At 58.0% G+C, this 13,428-nt stretch overlaps 1 protein-coding gene across 2 annotated transcripts in view; it reads right to left on the reverse strand.

Annotated features, from left to right (window-relative positions):
• Positions 1 to 2,934: 2,934 nt before the first annotated feature.
• The window catches only part of PRKCA (protein kinase C alpha), a 301,207-nt gene continuing 290,713 nt past the window's right edge, over positions 2,935 to 13,428 (reverse strand). The window contains exons 17-19 of one of the 2 annotated variants that reach the window (XM_070388918.1): positions 11,701 to 11,748; positions 8,968 to 9,126; positions 2,935 to 8,855 (exon numbers count right to left, since the gene is read on the reverse strand). In XM_070388918.1, coding sequence (XP_070245019.1) covers positions 8,844 to 8,855; positions 8,968 to 9,126; positions 11,701 to 11,748 — 219 coding nt within the window. In that variant the 3' untranslated portion in view covers positions 2,935 to 8,843. The remainder of the gene's footprint in view (positions 8,856 to 8,967; positions 9,127 to 11,700; positions 11,749 to 13,428) is intronic. The other variant, XM_070388920.1, reaches the window with a different exon arrangement.

Raw genomic sequence — 13,428 nt, forward strand, 5'->3', positions numbered from 1 at the left:
CACGTGCTTTTGGGTCAACACTGCCACCCTGTCGGACATTGGAGCACCTCAGTGGAGACCCGAGCTGGGCTCCCCAGATGGCTCGGTGGTAAAGAGTCCACCTGCCCGTGCAGGAGACACAGGTTTGATCCTTGGGTTGGGAAGATCCCCTGGAGGAGGAAGTGACAACCCATTCTGGTATTCTTGCTGGAAAACTCCATGGACAGAGGAGCCTGGTGGGCTCCAGTCCATGGGGTCGCAAAGAGTCCGACACGACTGAGCGACTGAGCACATGGAGACCTGATGGTGAGCAGCTGAGCCTTGTGTCAGGAGGCAGGAGGGCGAGTCTTCTCCGAAGCAGACGCTCCCCTGAACGACCTACTGGACCGGCCGGTGCCCCCGTGAGAGCCAGCGGCGTGCGGGGCTGCTACGGAGGGTTCTGAGAGACAGGGTGCTGTTTTTCTCTCTCCACCCAGACAGCTCAAAAAAGAAAAAAAGAAAGGTGAAGGTGGGAGAGAGCCTTCCAGAAATAGTTACAGAAAGGCCTCTGGTCTCAGAGCCATCAGTCAGCTGAGAAAAGGAAGCTTCCCCTTGGTGATGGGCTGGGCTTCGGCTGGAAGCCGAGACAGGAGAGGCCCCCAGGAAGGTCCCACAACCCCAGCCAGGCTGTCTCTTTGGCCTCCTGAGCTTGCAAGGTCAGGAAGGTCAGAGACACCTCACTGTGCTGCTCAGGAAGTGTGTGACTGGAAGCAGTTAATTAAGCTGGGCCTCAGCTTCTGGTCTGTGAGACGGGAACCCCAGCTATATTCTGGGAGGTGTCCTGAGGACTGAAGGGGGTGGTCACATGGCAATTCCTCCAGAGCAAGAGCTGGATCAGAGTCAGCCCTTCCCCTCCTCCCTGTTTAATGATTTCCATGTGGTTTTGACCCCTCCCATCCATCCTTTTCTCCATCAGACCACAGCCTCCCGCCCCTTCCTCCAAGAAGTCCCCCTAGCCTGGCTCACATCTGTGCTCTTCCAGTTGGCTCAGCTTGTCTGGTGTTGCTCCCCTGGGGATTGTTAGTTACCCTCTTGGACTTTACTTTCCTCTTCTGTAAAATGGGCCCAGCAAATAGGACCCACCTCAGGGAGTCACCGTGGGCTTTAAAAATGCACTTGAAGAAACCAGGATGGTGCCTGGCATGCTCTCGGTGCCGTGTGTGTGCGTGTGCCTGTGTGCGGGTGTATCATCTGCGCCGTACCCTTCCTTATCTTTTGCCTTCTCCCCCGTGTCTACTGAGCCCACACTAACTCTTCTGTTCTTTAGAACCATATCATACACTGCCCTCTCCTGCCTAGAATGGGTCTTCCTGCAATGTTACTTATTGCATTAGCTTTTTATAAAAAGCGTCTGGAGGAGACAGGGGTCCTTCCTGCCTTCTCAGAGCCGCAGCGCGGCTTGCACACGCCTCTCAAGCCCAGCCCCACCCTCCCGCGCCAGGGGCTCCTCGGCGTCAGCGGTTCAGCTGCAGCACGATTTTACCCCAGAGCACACAACAGGCCAGAGGAGCGAACCCCAGGGCGTCAGCCGTTACTCAGGTGTCACCGCGGCAGCCATCGCCCCCGGTGCTGGGCTGGCGGTGAGATGGACAGCTGGGGTTCCCGCAGCAGAGGCTCGTGAAGGGCTCGGAGCCGACGCTGAACTCATTCCTGTATGCATTCCTGGTGTCGCCACCATCCGCCTGCAGACACCTCGGGAGCGTGGCCGTGACGCTGTGACGCTTCGGGTCACGACCAGCCGGGCTCCGGGCAGTCTTGGGACCCATTCCCTCATTCATTCATCCCACAGACAGGAGCTGCTGCCGTGTGCCCGCACTCTTCTAGGTGCTGGGGCCCAGCAGGGAATGGTGGACATACTTGGTTTTCTGGTAGAGCTTGCATTCTGATGGGAAAGGGCACACACGTGCACACAGACAGACACACACACGAGTGAATAATCGAGTCGGCACCATCGGAGCCCGCCGCCTACCTGTGGAACCTGATGTCACAAGCCAGGCTGGGTGAGGCTGGTGGGCAGTGGGGATGTTTGGTTTGTTTAAGGGTCATGGGGAGCCGCTGGAGGGCTTTACACAGGGAAGGGACCTGCTCAGACAAGGTCACGCCGGGTTCCGGCAGAGGGCCGTGGGGGTGTCGAGGGCGGCCTCAGGGGCCCAGGCAGGGAGACCCGTGGACGTGGGTCCCAGCGGCCAGCCTGAGGGCTTTCCCAGAGCAAGGATCTCAGCATTGGCAGCCTCGCTGTGGGCGCCCTGCGGTTGTAGGATGTTGACAGTCTCTCGTCTTTGGCCCCTGCCTACTGGACGCCCGTGCACTTGTCTCCAGACATGACGACCAGAACTGTCTCAAGACATTGCCCAAGGCCCACTGGGGACAAAGTCACCCCCGTGGGGAGTCGCGGCAAGCCCAGCGGGACTCGCTGACCAGCTGGACGCAGGCTGCAGGTGGCACGGAAAGCTGCCCACGACCAGGAGGGGCAGGAGCGGGGGGCGGGGACCACAGGCGCCCCTCAAGCTGGATGACCTGCCGAGCTGACCAGGTGGCAAGTGCCGGCCCGCCAGAGGCCGACCTGCGTCAGGGAGGTCGTAGGTCTTGGGCACCGGGCGGGGGGGGGGCGGGGGGACGGCTTCCAGGGCAGCGGAGCCTCCATCTTGAGGTTAATGATGGTGAACCGAGTGCGGCCCTCCCGGGGCTCAGGCCTCCCCACGGCCTCCGCGGGGCCAGACGACCTGCCCACGTGCTCTGGCCTTGGGGTCGCCCCGAGGTCTGGCCTTTGGGCACCTGTGGTCTGGCCTAAGGGGTGCCTGCGATCTGGCCTTGGGGGCGCCTGCAGTCTGGCCTTGGGGTCGCCCTGTGACCACGAGGAAAAGTGTCTGCTCCACCGCCGAGGATGCACACGAGACTGAGGACACGAAGGGATGGTCATTGTCTTTATTCGAACACATGGGCTTCCAAACTACAGTTAATGTATCTAACAGAGCATATCATGCAAACGGAGATCAGAGGGGACAGTGTTAGAGCAACGCAGCAGTTTGCACACCCGTCTCGGCCACGATAAACCAAACGTGACCGGACAGCTGAACAGCCTTCACCCGTCATCAGTAGGTAGGTGCTCACACAGAAGGGAAACCGCACCCGCCAACCCTGCCTCCTCCACACAGATGTGGGGTCTGATTGACACAGGATGGTTTTCAATTAACGATTTAAACCTGGTGTGTCCTTCAACCCTCCCCCCACAAGACAGCAAAAGCAATGATTTGAAACGTTTCTGATCATCTATAAAAGATATTCTGAAAGACTCTAATAGAGGAGATACGAGGTGAATTTTTAGACTCAGAAGAATCACAGCCTTCGTGGATGATTTTGAATAGTCCCCTCAAGAAAAGAATCACATTTTTCCAGGGAGAGTATCAACAAAAGTCTACCAACAGTCACAGGAGTAAAACCTCCTGGAGTGAAGCTGAGGAGACAAGGACACGGTTGTTTAATCAGAAAACGCGATGCTGCCTTTTGTCTTATTTTAGAAAAATGTTCTTAGAAAGTAGACTTGATACTGTTTTCTGACAAACGGGTTTTTCTGACAAACAGGGGTCCTGTCTGCTCACACGAGAGGTGACACTGATGGGCACGTTTGCCGCTTTTCTCTGGACGTTGGAGAAGTTCTGAGCTGCCTTCTCGGGGAGACCCCAAGAACTGCACACGTTCTTACACTGCATCACTGAACTTTTCCCGAATAACTGAGACCTGGGGACCCTAGGGACGGGAGACAGAGCGGAGGAAACACCCTCTCCCAGGCCAAAAGGTGGCTGCAGAGCCTTGAGGAGCAAGAAAAGGGGCCCCAGGGACCCTCCCCCTCCCCAATCCTGGAGCTACATCTGTACAGAGAACAGAAAGCTTCTTTCTCGTGGTCCAGAGTTTCCAGACTTTAGACAGTGGTCCCCACTGTCTATTAAAACATCAAGGACGTCATTCTTCCAACACGTCCCATCTGGACTTCCACTCACTGTGAGGGGGCCACCACACCCCGCTGGTGGGAGACAACCCTGCAGCGGAGTGCAGGTCGGGGCGCTCCAGATGGCCCACCCCAGCTGAGTCCTACAGGCTCCTAGTGATTGGGATCTCATGAAATCATTGGAATCATTGGGATCTTGTGAAATCTTATAAACTCTTTTTAAAATAAAATGAGTTTTATTTTAAAAACTCATTTTAAAGGAAGAATTGATTTATTAAAGTTCTCTATAAAAAAGTACAAACAGCTCAGTATATTCAGATGTCCTGTTGGAATGAACAAATTAGTTTTTCCCATAAGGTTTCAAAGTCTTTGGAGCCTGTGGGCCATGGTGTGGGTTATCATAAGGCTGTTTGATGACTGAGTTGGACACACACAATTATTAACTATCAGCTGATCACACAGATCAGAGGCACTGGGGTCCTAATCTCAGCTTTGAACCCTCCTGAGGGCCCCGACATTACAGGATTAACAGAATCGTGGCTGCGCCGTTTCTCTATGGCTGCCTTCCCCCACGTGTGACGCAGGTGACTTTTCTAACAGCAGACACAGCGTTGTTGGATGGCTGCCTCTGCCCAAACGGGAAACGGTAGGAATGCCGACAGTCACTATATTTCATAAAGTAAACCCAAGTAACTCAAGGAAAAGGTTTTAAAAGACAGCTCCCAACACTCCCTGTTAGATTCCAGCTTGGTGACTACCAGCCAGGGGACCCGTTCTCCCCTGCTCCCCGGATCCCAAGCGTCATCTCCGGTTCCCTGCCCGGTGCCAGGGCCATGAGGATGTTTCGGGCGCCTGGTGGGGGAACAGACGTGGCTGCCCCTGTGGGGCTTCGAGAAGCAGGAGGCGGTGGACGAGAAGAGGTGACTGCACCAGACGGCAGTGAGAAGGTGCCCGACACGGGATGCTTCCTTTCTGGGGCTTTAAAACCGGACGGCCCCCACTCTGCCTTCCTGCAGCTCTGAGAAAACACCCCCAGCAACACACTCAGACTTCCGCTCGGTGCCCTGGGCGTGGAGGGCGCCTGCGGAGTCCAGCGATTTTGGCCTGTCTGCCCACCCCCACCCCGGGCTGCAGGAAGCCACCGGGGAAAACGGGTGTCGGCCCACCTGCAGGACACTCGGGCCCCACCCAGAGCTGGGAGCCCCTTCACGGGGCGAGGGGCTTGGACGCTCTCGGGGCAGGAGCGGCAAACGCGCTCTCAAGCCTCCAGGAACAGCTACGCCCTCCCAGGGGCTCTTCCCCCTTCCTGGCTTCCTCCTGCTGCGGGCGTCCGTCAGTCCTTCTGCGCCCAAGCCCACCCTTGCCTGGACCCCTCGGCCCCCTCCCACGACCTCTCCTGGCCCAGAGCGCAGCAGGGGCCCTCGGGGCCCGTCCCCTGCGTCCCCGTGCCCCGCCGCAGACCGTGCTCATCCGCAGTGCACATCAACCTGGGTCCTCGCGGTCTTCCATCCGATCTTCTCAGCCCGGGTTTTTTTTTTTTTTTCCAGCCCGGGTTTCCAAAGACCTCTTCACCCTCTGATTTTCTCCCAAATTCCTGATAAGAAAGCCTAACACACCTCCCTCCGAGGACACAGCGGGCAATGACCCTGCGGGACGGTGAGCTCAGTCACGGGGGCGGACAAGCAGACGCCGCAAGAGCCATCACCCGGACCCGGGGCTCCCTGCGACCTCCTGGCCCATGCAGACCTCCTGGGAACCTCTGCGGGCAGCGCACTCCAGGTGCTTCCTCAAACCAGGCCCCTGTGGGTTTAAACAAGACGCCAAGAGGAGGGGCCACCCCCTCCCCGTGGGCCCGCAGCCTCTAAGGACCATCCCACCCCAGCGGCCGCCTCCGACAGGAAAGGGACGCGACATTCTGAACGGCCTCTGGAGCCACGGGGTCTGGACTCCCCCAGGTCCTGCTGCTGCTGGGCCCACAGGCCCCAGGGATACTGCCCGGTCCTTCCAGGGTTGCTCAGGGGCCTGACCCCTTGAGGCCTCCTCCTTATTCCAACCCTTGGCAGCTCCTCCCTGGGCTTTATTTTACCAGACCCCCATGAAGGGGGTGAATCCACAGAACGTTGGTTCAATCCACTCTGCTAACCGTCACCTACATGGTGTGTACTTTCAACAGAACTATCGTGGGATACTCAGTTTCTTAAAAAGCATCAACTTTGATCTAAATTCAGGGCACAGCCACGCACCGACACGCCCCACCACGGTGACCCTCCGCTGACCCTGATCTTCCCCGGTTTCCCCCAAGTCTGTCCTCAAGCCCATAGCCGCTCCCGCAGGGCTGGCCCCACACGGGGGTTTCCGCACGTTCAGAAAGGATGGAAGCCAGCTGGGATGTGGAGCAAGGTTCCGGAGAAAGAGGGACAACTTGGAAGCGTGTCGACCACGGGAGGACAGAGCAGCTTCCCCGGCTCAGCACTTGCTGGGGAGCTCTCAGTCGGTCAGAGCCGCCATCCTGGACTGCCCTCCCCTCGCCGGGTGCCTGCCTAGGGACCCGTCCTGGGGTCGCTCCACTCCAGGGCAGGGTGACTGGCTCTGTTTCTTGGGTTCTCTCTATACCTGGGTCCCTTTCCATCAGACCAAATGAGGTGTGGGGGAGGATGGGCCAGACCTGCACAGACGCCCCACGGGGGCCCACAGTCCAGCAACGGTGGCCGAAGAAGCTCCTCTTTGCTGGTCTAATCTGGTCTAACCTCTTTCCTACCCACCGCCTCCTCCAATCACAAGTTCCCAGGATGGGCGAGGCCTCTCGTCTCTTAAGGCCCCTCAGGGGTGGTGTGCCAGCTGAGAATCAGGAAAGAGCCAGAACGTAAAAATGAGAAGACACGTCACTGGGAGACACTTTGGGGAACAACGGAGAACAGAGCACCCCCGTGAGGACTGACGACCACGTCCTTCGAAACACTCTTCCTGCTGTTGGCGGGCGGCTCCCGCCAGGCCCTTGCTGTGATGCTGTCTCACAGATATGCTCCCCCTGAGGCCCGGAGAGAGTGCCCGGCCTCTCGAGAGCATCCGCGGACCGCTCAGGCCTGGCCTCACTGTCTGCAGGTGCGGAGTGGATGGCAGGTTGTGCCAGGGCTGGCATGCTCCCAGGGCGTCCACGCACCCACGTTGGGAAGGGCTTCCCGCGTCACTAGCAGCAGCAAGGCTGCAGGAGAGAATGGATCAGACGAAACAAGCCTGGCCTGGGACCGTGACGACGCCACAGCGGCACCCGTGGCCTGGGCCCCCTGGAGCCGGCAGGTCCCCGCAGCCCCAGGAGGGAGAGTGACGCAGGACCAGGGCACAGATGCTGCTCGGAGGCCAAGGGCGGGGGGGGTCTCACCTCAACATTATCTCCCAGACAAAACTAAAACTTCTGTTTGCAGGTAGAATTAAGTATTTATACATATATATGCCTTATTGATCATGTAAAGTAGCCATTCACTTTCAAAATTAGATCTACTGCAATAAAAAATTAATAAAGCTGCTCTAGTGCCAAGGCAGGGCACACACAGAGCGGGGGTGCAGAAGAGGAAGCTCTGCAAGGGAAAGGAAGCTAAAACTTAATCATAGAAGCAAGTTAGAAACAAGAGCCTTCACAAATATAGCACAGTTGTGTCTTATAAAATTATTATAATACTCTCTTTATACTTGATACGATTATATCAATAATATAGATTCACTTGTTATTAAGGTTTATTATAAACATGCAAAGTTCATTGCATGATGCATTTGCAAAACATATTAAAATCCTTCCAGCAATAAAGCCTCTCTGAGCTGATATGCATCCAGGTTTCCTGACTCTGCAGCGCCAGGCATGTCACTCGACATGACACACCAGGGGACCGAAACTGTACTGCTGTTCATCTCAGCGGACGGGGACGGGGGGACTGGGTCCTGGGGCTGCGGCTGGAGCCACACTGGGTGAGCTGACTGTACATCGTACTCTCGTGGACACCACAACCGGTTCAATAAATAAGTACAAAAGGGCTGGGGTGCAGGCTTCCACTCCCCAGGCAGCAGGCAGTGAAAGGGCAGTGTGTGGGCGGGGTTGGCTAACAACACTGTGAGTAGTGGCATGATGGCTGATGGCACCCTGGACCAGAGTCATCTCCCGGAGATAATGAATGTCTACACACACACACACACACACACACACACACACACACACACACACTGGTCTGTCCTTGATCTGATTTCTTGTGCTCATTTAGCGGATTCCTTAGAAGATTTGGCCTCTTAAAAAGAAATGCAAGTAGCAAAACAGTTATCAACCAAGTCAGGTACAAGATGACAAACACCCCCAACACCCATCTAGGGTTCTCTTCCTCTTTTTCTAAACCAGTGACCGCAGTAGGAGAACCATGAGCGGGTTACAACCGTCAGCGCCTGGGAGCAGTGAGCTTGCAAACTGGACTAGACTTCTCCCAGCCTCTCGGGTTCTGGGGACAGTGTCCATGGAGGCAGAGGACACAAGCGGCAGGTTTTCTGAAGACCCCCCGACCCCCGAGTCCTGCCTCGCTCGCACTCTGGGGCCCCCATTCTTTTATTCCGAAGACGTGGTGGATGGACGTGTTTCCGGCCCCCTAGACTGTGTGGGTTCATTTGAACATCTCTGATCGGGAAATCTGGATGGTGAAAATCAACAGAGGTTTTGGGAAACACATCAAACAGTACCCAAATAAAAAAAAAAAAAAAAAAAATGGGGCCAGAGTCTGTTTGCTTTCCAGAAAGGGTCAATCCCCCGCCAGATGTCACCTCTACGTAAAGCAGATGCTGACGTGACGTCATCTTCCGCTGAGATGACGCAGCCGAGCACGCGGGGACAACCACCCTACAGTTTTCAGGCCTCCACCTGGAACAGGGAGGGCCGAGGCCGTCAAACTCTAGGGTGGGGGTCGCTTCCCACGGCGGGGGCGGAGGCGGGGGCGGGGGCGCGGACGAGGCTTCCGCGAGGCGTCTCATACCGCGCTCTGCAGGATGGGGTGCACGAACTGGGGGTTGACGTATGAGAAGCCTTCAAAATCAGACTGGTCGATGTTAGCGATGACCAGCTGGTCGGGCGGCGTCAAGACAGGCTGCCCTCGCGTGAAGAACTTGTCAAAGTTCTCTGCTCCTTTGCCGCACTGTGGAGAGAAGAGGAAGGAGAGGTCGGTAGGGGTTCCGCCACCGACCCCGGGGGCAGCTCTCCGCGGGGCGGGCCGGGGTCTCAGGCCGGTCAGGCGTGACGAGCCCTGGAGGGTTTGCGGCCGAGCGGCTGGAGAGCCGGAGCCAGCACAGCGATCGCTCATGAGGTCACTCGCGGGTGAATCGGCCAACAGCCCGCAACCGGAAGCCAGGCGGGGGAACGGCGTGCCGGGGAGACGGCCCGGCCGCGCTAACGGACCCGGTCTCCTGTGTTCCGCCCACACTCGCCCCGCCCTTCAGAGCCACGAGGACAGACACCGCAGCTCAGGGCCACGGGTCACTCTGCCAGCTGGCAGGCCGGGACGTGGGGGAATGCGCACAGTCGCCCCTGACCTGAGAGGCTGGGGGCCTGTCCCACGTTTGGGTCTTTGCAGGTGTATTTGTAAGTTGTGTTATTCTTGTCTTCCAGCGAGGAGCTTCTGAAAACCTCAGCCCCTAAATTCATCTTCAGCCAGGACGGGATCAGCGTGGAGGCAAGACTGGCCTCTTCCTTCCCGGGCTCAGGGGATGGGGCACCTCTGCCAACCAGCAGACAGGCAGCCATGGAGCTCACTGTCTGTGGTTCTGGCCCGAGGGCGTGCGTGCCAGTGTCCCTGGAGGCAGAGTATCTATCTGCCCCGGACACCCCCGCCCCCGCTGGGGCCCAGCAGGCACTTCGTGCGCCGGGGCTGCGGGTAGAGCTGCCCTCCTGGGGCTGGGGGTCTGGGAAACACAGCAGCGTAGGCAGCGCTGCTTGGGAGCCTGACCCCCAAGTAAGAGGCCGGGGTGTCCTGCTCACACTTGGGTCCCGGATCTCAGGGCAACTCTGAGGCAGAGTGCTGGGTGCCCTGGTGACGTGAGTGACTATCTCCTCCTACCCCGGCGGGGACCGCAGGGTGGCACGAAGCGGTCCTGAGTCCGCGGAGCTCCCGCACCCCTCACAGGGCACAGCTGAGACGTGGGGCCACCCCACGCTCCACGTTCCCAGGGAGCACAGAGCGCCTTCAGAGTGAAGGCCAGCAGACACCCACTCCCACATGCAGGGCCCACACCAGACCATTCAGAGTCCAGGCTCTTCAAGGAAGAAAGGACAGGAATTTTCTTCCTGAGACTCAATCAGGGGCCACACTTGATTCATCAGGAAAACCAACGAACAGCAACCAACCTCTGGACACTCTGGGGCCCCCACGACTGGTCGGGACAGAGATGTGGTGCAGGTGCAGTGGTCAGGAGGTGGCCCCAGACTAGCGTGTGTGCTGGACAGCCCCCTGGGCAGGCCCGAGCCCAGACTGCCTCTGCGTCCACAGCAGTGCGTCTGACACCCCAGGAAGGTGGGGGTTCGGGGCTGAAGCGCCCGGCAGCGGCTTCGGGCAGCACACACACCCCCCCGATAAGATGGGGAGCGAACACCCACCTCCCGTGGCTGCCATGAGGTCAGAGGAGCAGCTGGGGGACCCTGAGCCAGCGATCAGGTCTGACGCAGAGCCAAGACGGGCCCCACGGACGCAGGCATCCGGCGGGGACCAGGCACGCGGCTAACTCGTGAGGGGTGAATGAACTATTAATAATCTACCTCCTGCCCCACTCTGGATGGAGCACTGCCTGCCTAGTTCACTGGACATTCCTGTGTCTCCCACCCCAATCCCCACTCTGGATCGAACTGCCCGCCTGGTTCTCTGGACGCTCCTGTCCATTTGGTAAAATCATTGAAGAGTGAAATGAATTGGGGAGGTCAGGCTGACAGGAGTGCGACAACGTCGGGAGGGGGTCGCGGGGGCCTGGGACGTGCACTCCCCTCCTGGAGCCCCACAGAGCTCAGAGCCTCTGCATCTGTGTACAGGGCTGCGGGGAAGAGCCGGCGCCTGCTCCTCGGACACTCAGCTGGGACCCCGGCCTGCGAGGGGCCAGCGACAGCACACAGCACACACGCTGGCCTCAAGCCTGCCCTTCACACCTGAGTGTCCTGGTGACAGAGAGATCAGACCCACGGGCACCAGCATGGGGATTAGGGTGAGTGTGAGTAGCTCCAAAACGCTGAGTTACAGAGCAGAACACCAAACCAAACTCAGCACAGCGGGAAGGGTGTGGAACGAAGCTGGAGGAAAGGTGGACAGCGCAGCGAGGGGAGGACACTCCCCGCGGGCGGGGACCGTCTGCCGAGGACCAGACATGGCAGTGTCGTCTCAGGGGCGGCTGTGCCTGCATCCCATGCCCTGGTCTGGGGAGCCAACCTGCACGGTGGTCCCAGCAGAGGCGGTGGGGGGCACATTGCCCGCAGTGGGGCTCAGCTCCCTGACTCTCTGTTTAGTTAAGGAACCGGTGGAAGAAACGAGCGGGCGCCTCCCGGGAGGTCCCGTCCACACCAGAGAACCGTCTGGCGAGGGGCTGGGACGCCGGGGCATCTGCGCTTCCTCAGACCAGCACGTGGAGGGCGGGGGCTCGTGCATGGCCCAGGCAAGCGGGAGCACACGCCAGGATTAGGCAGTGCGGTTAGTTTGTTCATCGCATCACCCAAGGTTCCAAGAGGTGCTCACCGAAGGCCTGGACGCCCACTGAAGCCAGTGCGTTTTGGTGCAGAAAGTCTGGAGGGGAGAACGGACAGAGGAGGGTTTGGAAGAGTCAGTGCCCGTGCAGAGGAGCCACAGGGTCACGCGAGCCACGTGGGGCACCCCTGAGGGGGACCTCCGTGCGAAGGTTCACGCACGCACGCAGCCTTCCGGAAGCTTACAGAAGCGAGTGAGCAGCAGGCGGGGTCCGTGCGGAGGGTGGTCTTACATCCTTCCCTGTGGCTGGACTGCCTCTTTCCACACACAGAGGTTGTATTTTAATGATAATTCAAAAAAGTGGACTGGGGCCTCTTTCACCTCCTGCCAACGTTCCCTGGAGATGGGCCCTGAGTCTCTGACAAAATTAAACATAACTCCTCTCCCTGCCTGCAGAGCCTCTTAGGGAAGGCCACTCCTGGTCAGGAGGTGGCTGATTTATGGGTGACTTTGCCCATAAATGGGGCTTCCCTGGTGGCTCAGACGGTGAAGAATCTGCCTGCAATGCAGGAGACGTGGGTTCAGTCCCTGGGTCAGGAAGATCCCCTGGAGAAGGAAATGGCAACCCACTCCAGTATTCTTGCCTGGAGCATCCCATGGACAGAGGAGCCTGGCAGGCTACGGTCCATGAGGTTGCAAAGAACTGGACATGACTGAGCGACTAACACTTGAACACTCTGCCCATAAACAGGCACACTGAAGGGGCGGGTTCCTGCAGCGCGAGGGCCTGCGTATCTGAGGGCAGAGGTTGCAAATTATCGCGGCCTGTATTCTCTGGCATAAAAACGCACATGCCTCCTGGTCCTTCTTCACACTAACAGCCAACTTCACGGCACTCGAGGCTGCTTCTCCAAGGAGGGCTGTTGTCCTAAGTAGCCTGGTGGGGGACCTTCCTCCAGACCACGGCCAGTGACCACAGGTCTGCACTTTCCCCATTGCCTCTACCTCCCCACCCCGCCCCACAGCTCCCTGGGCCTTGCAAAAGAGCTGCTTATTCATATCGATAATTATTTTAAAAGTCTCACTTCTTCACATTTCTCTTTTGAGCAGAACAGCATTTGGGAGCACAATTACCAAAGAATAGGAAGACTTCTTGCCTCCAATTAACCAGAAGATGCCGTCGTGGCCACGTTCCAGGCTTAAATCAACATCAGCACATCACCTATGGCAGATTCCAGTCCCCCAAGGCTGGTTGCGTCCCCGCGCTGTCGGCACGGCTCTCAGAGCCTTGAGCATCTTGATTTTAATTAGCATCATTGCAGCTGGTTCCACGGCAAGGCTGTGAGAAGGAACCGCCTGCCACCGGGGAGGGCAGATGAGACGCGGTGCAGGCCCGCTTGGCACTGAGACTGATTCAGCCTCTCCAGTCCTCCTCCTCCCTGGAGGGCAGCTGCTGCTCCGTGTAAGCACCTTCTTAGAGCAGAAGACTACAGCACCGTGAGATGCCCTTGAAAGTGAAAGTGTAGTCACTCAGCCACGTCCGACTCTTTGCAACCCCCATGGACACCAAGCTCCTCTGTCCATGGGATTCTCCAGGCAAGAACAGTGGAGTGGGTTTCCATGCCCTCCTCCAGGGGATCTTCCCGACCCAGGAATTGAACTTGGGTCTTCTCCATTGCAGGCAGATTCTTATCGTCTGTGCCACCAGTGAAGTCTGAGAAGCCCTTAGTTCTAGGAAATACACATGGAATAATGTTGGTGTGAGCCTGTGGCTTTCTC

The sequence above is a fragment of the Bos mutus genome, chromosome 19 (genome assembly GCF_027580195.1).
Source record: "Bos mutus isolate GX-2022 chromosome 19, NWIPB_WYAK_1.1, whole genome shotgun sequence".
In the NCBI taxonomy this organism is placed as follows: domain Eukaryota; kingdom Metazoa; phylum Chordata; class Mammalia; order Artiodactyla; family Bovidae; genus Bos; species Bos mutus.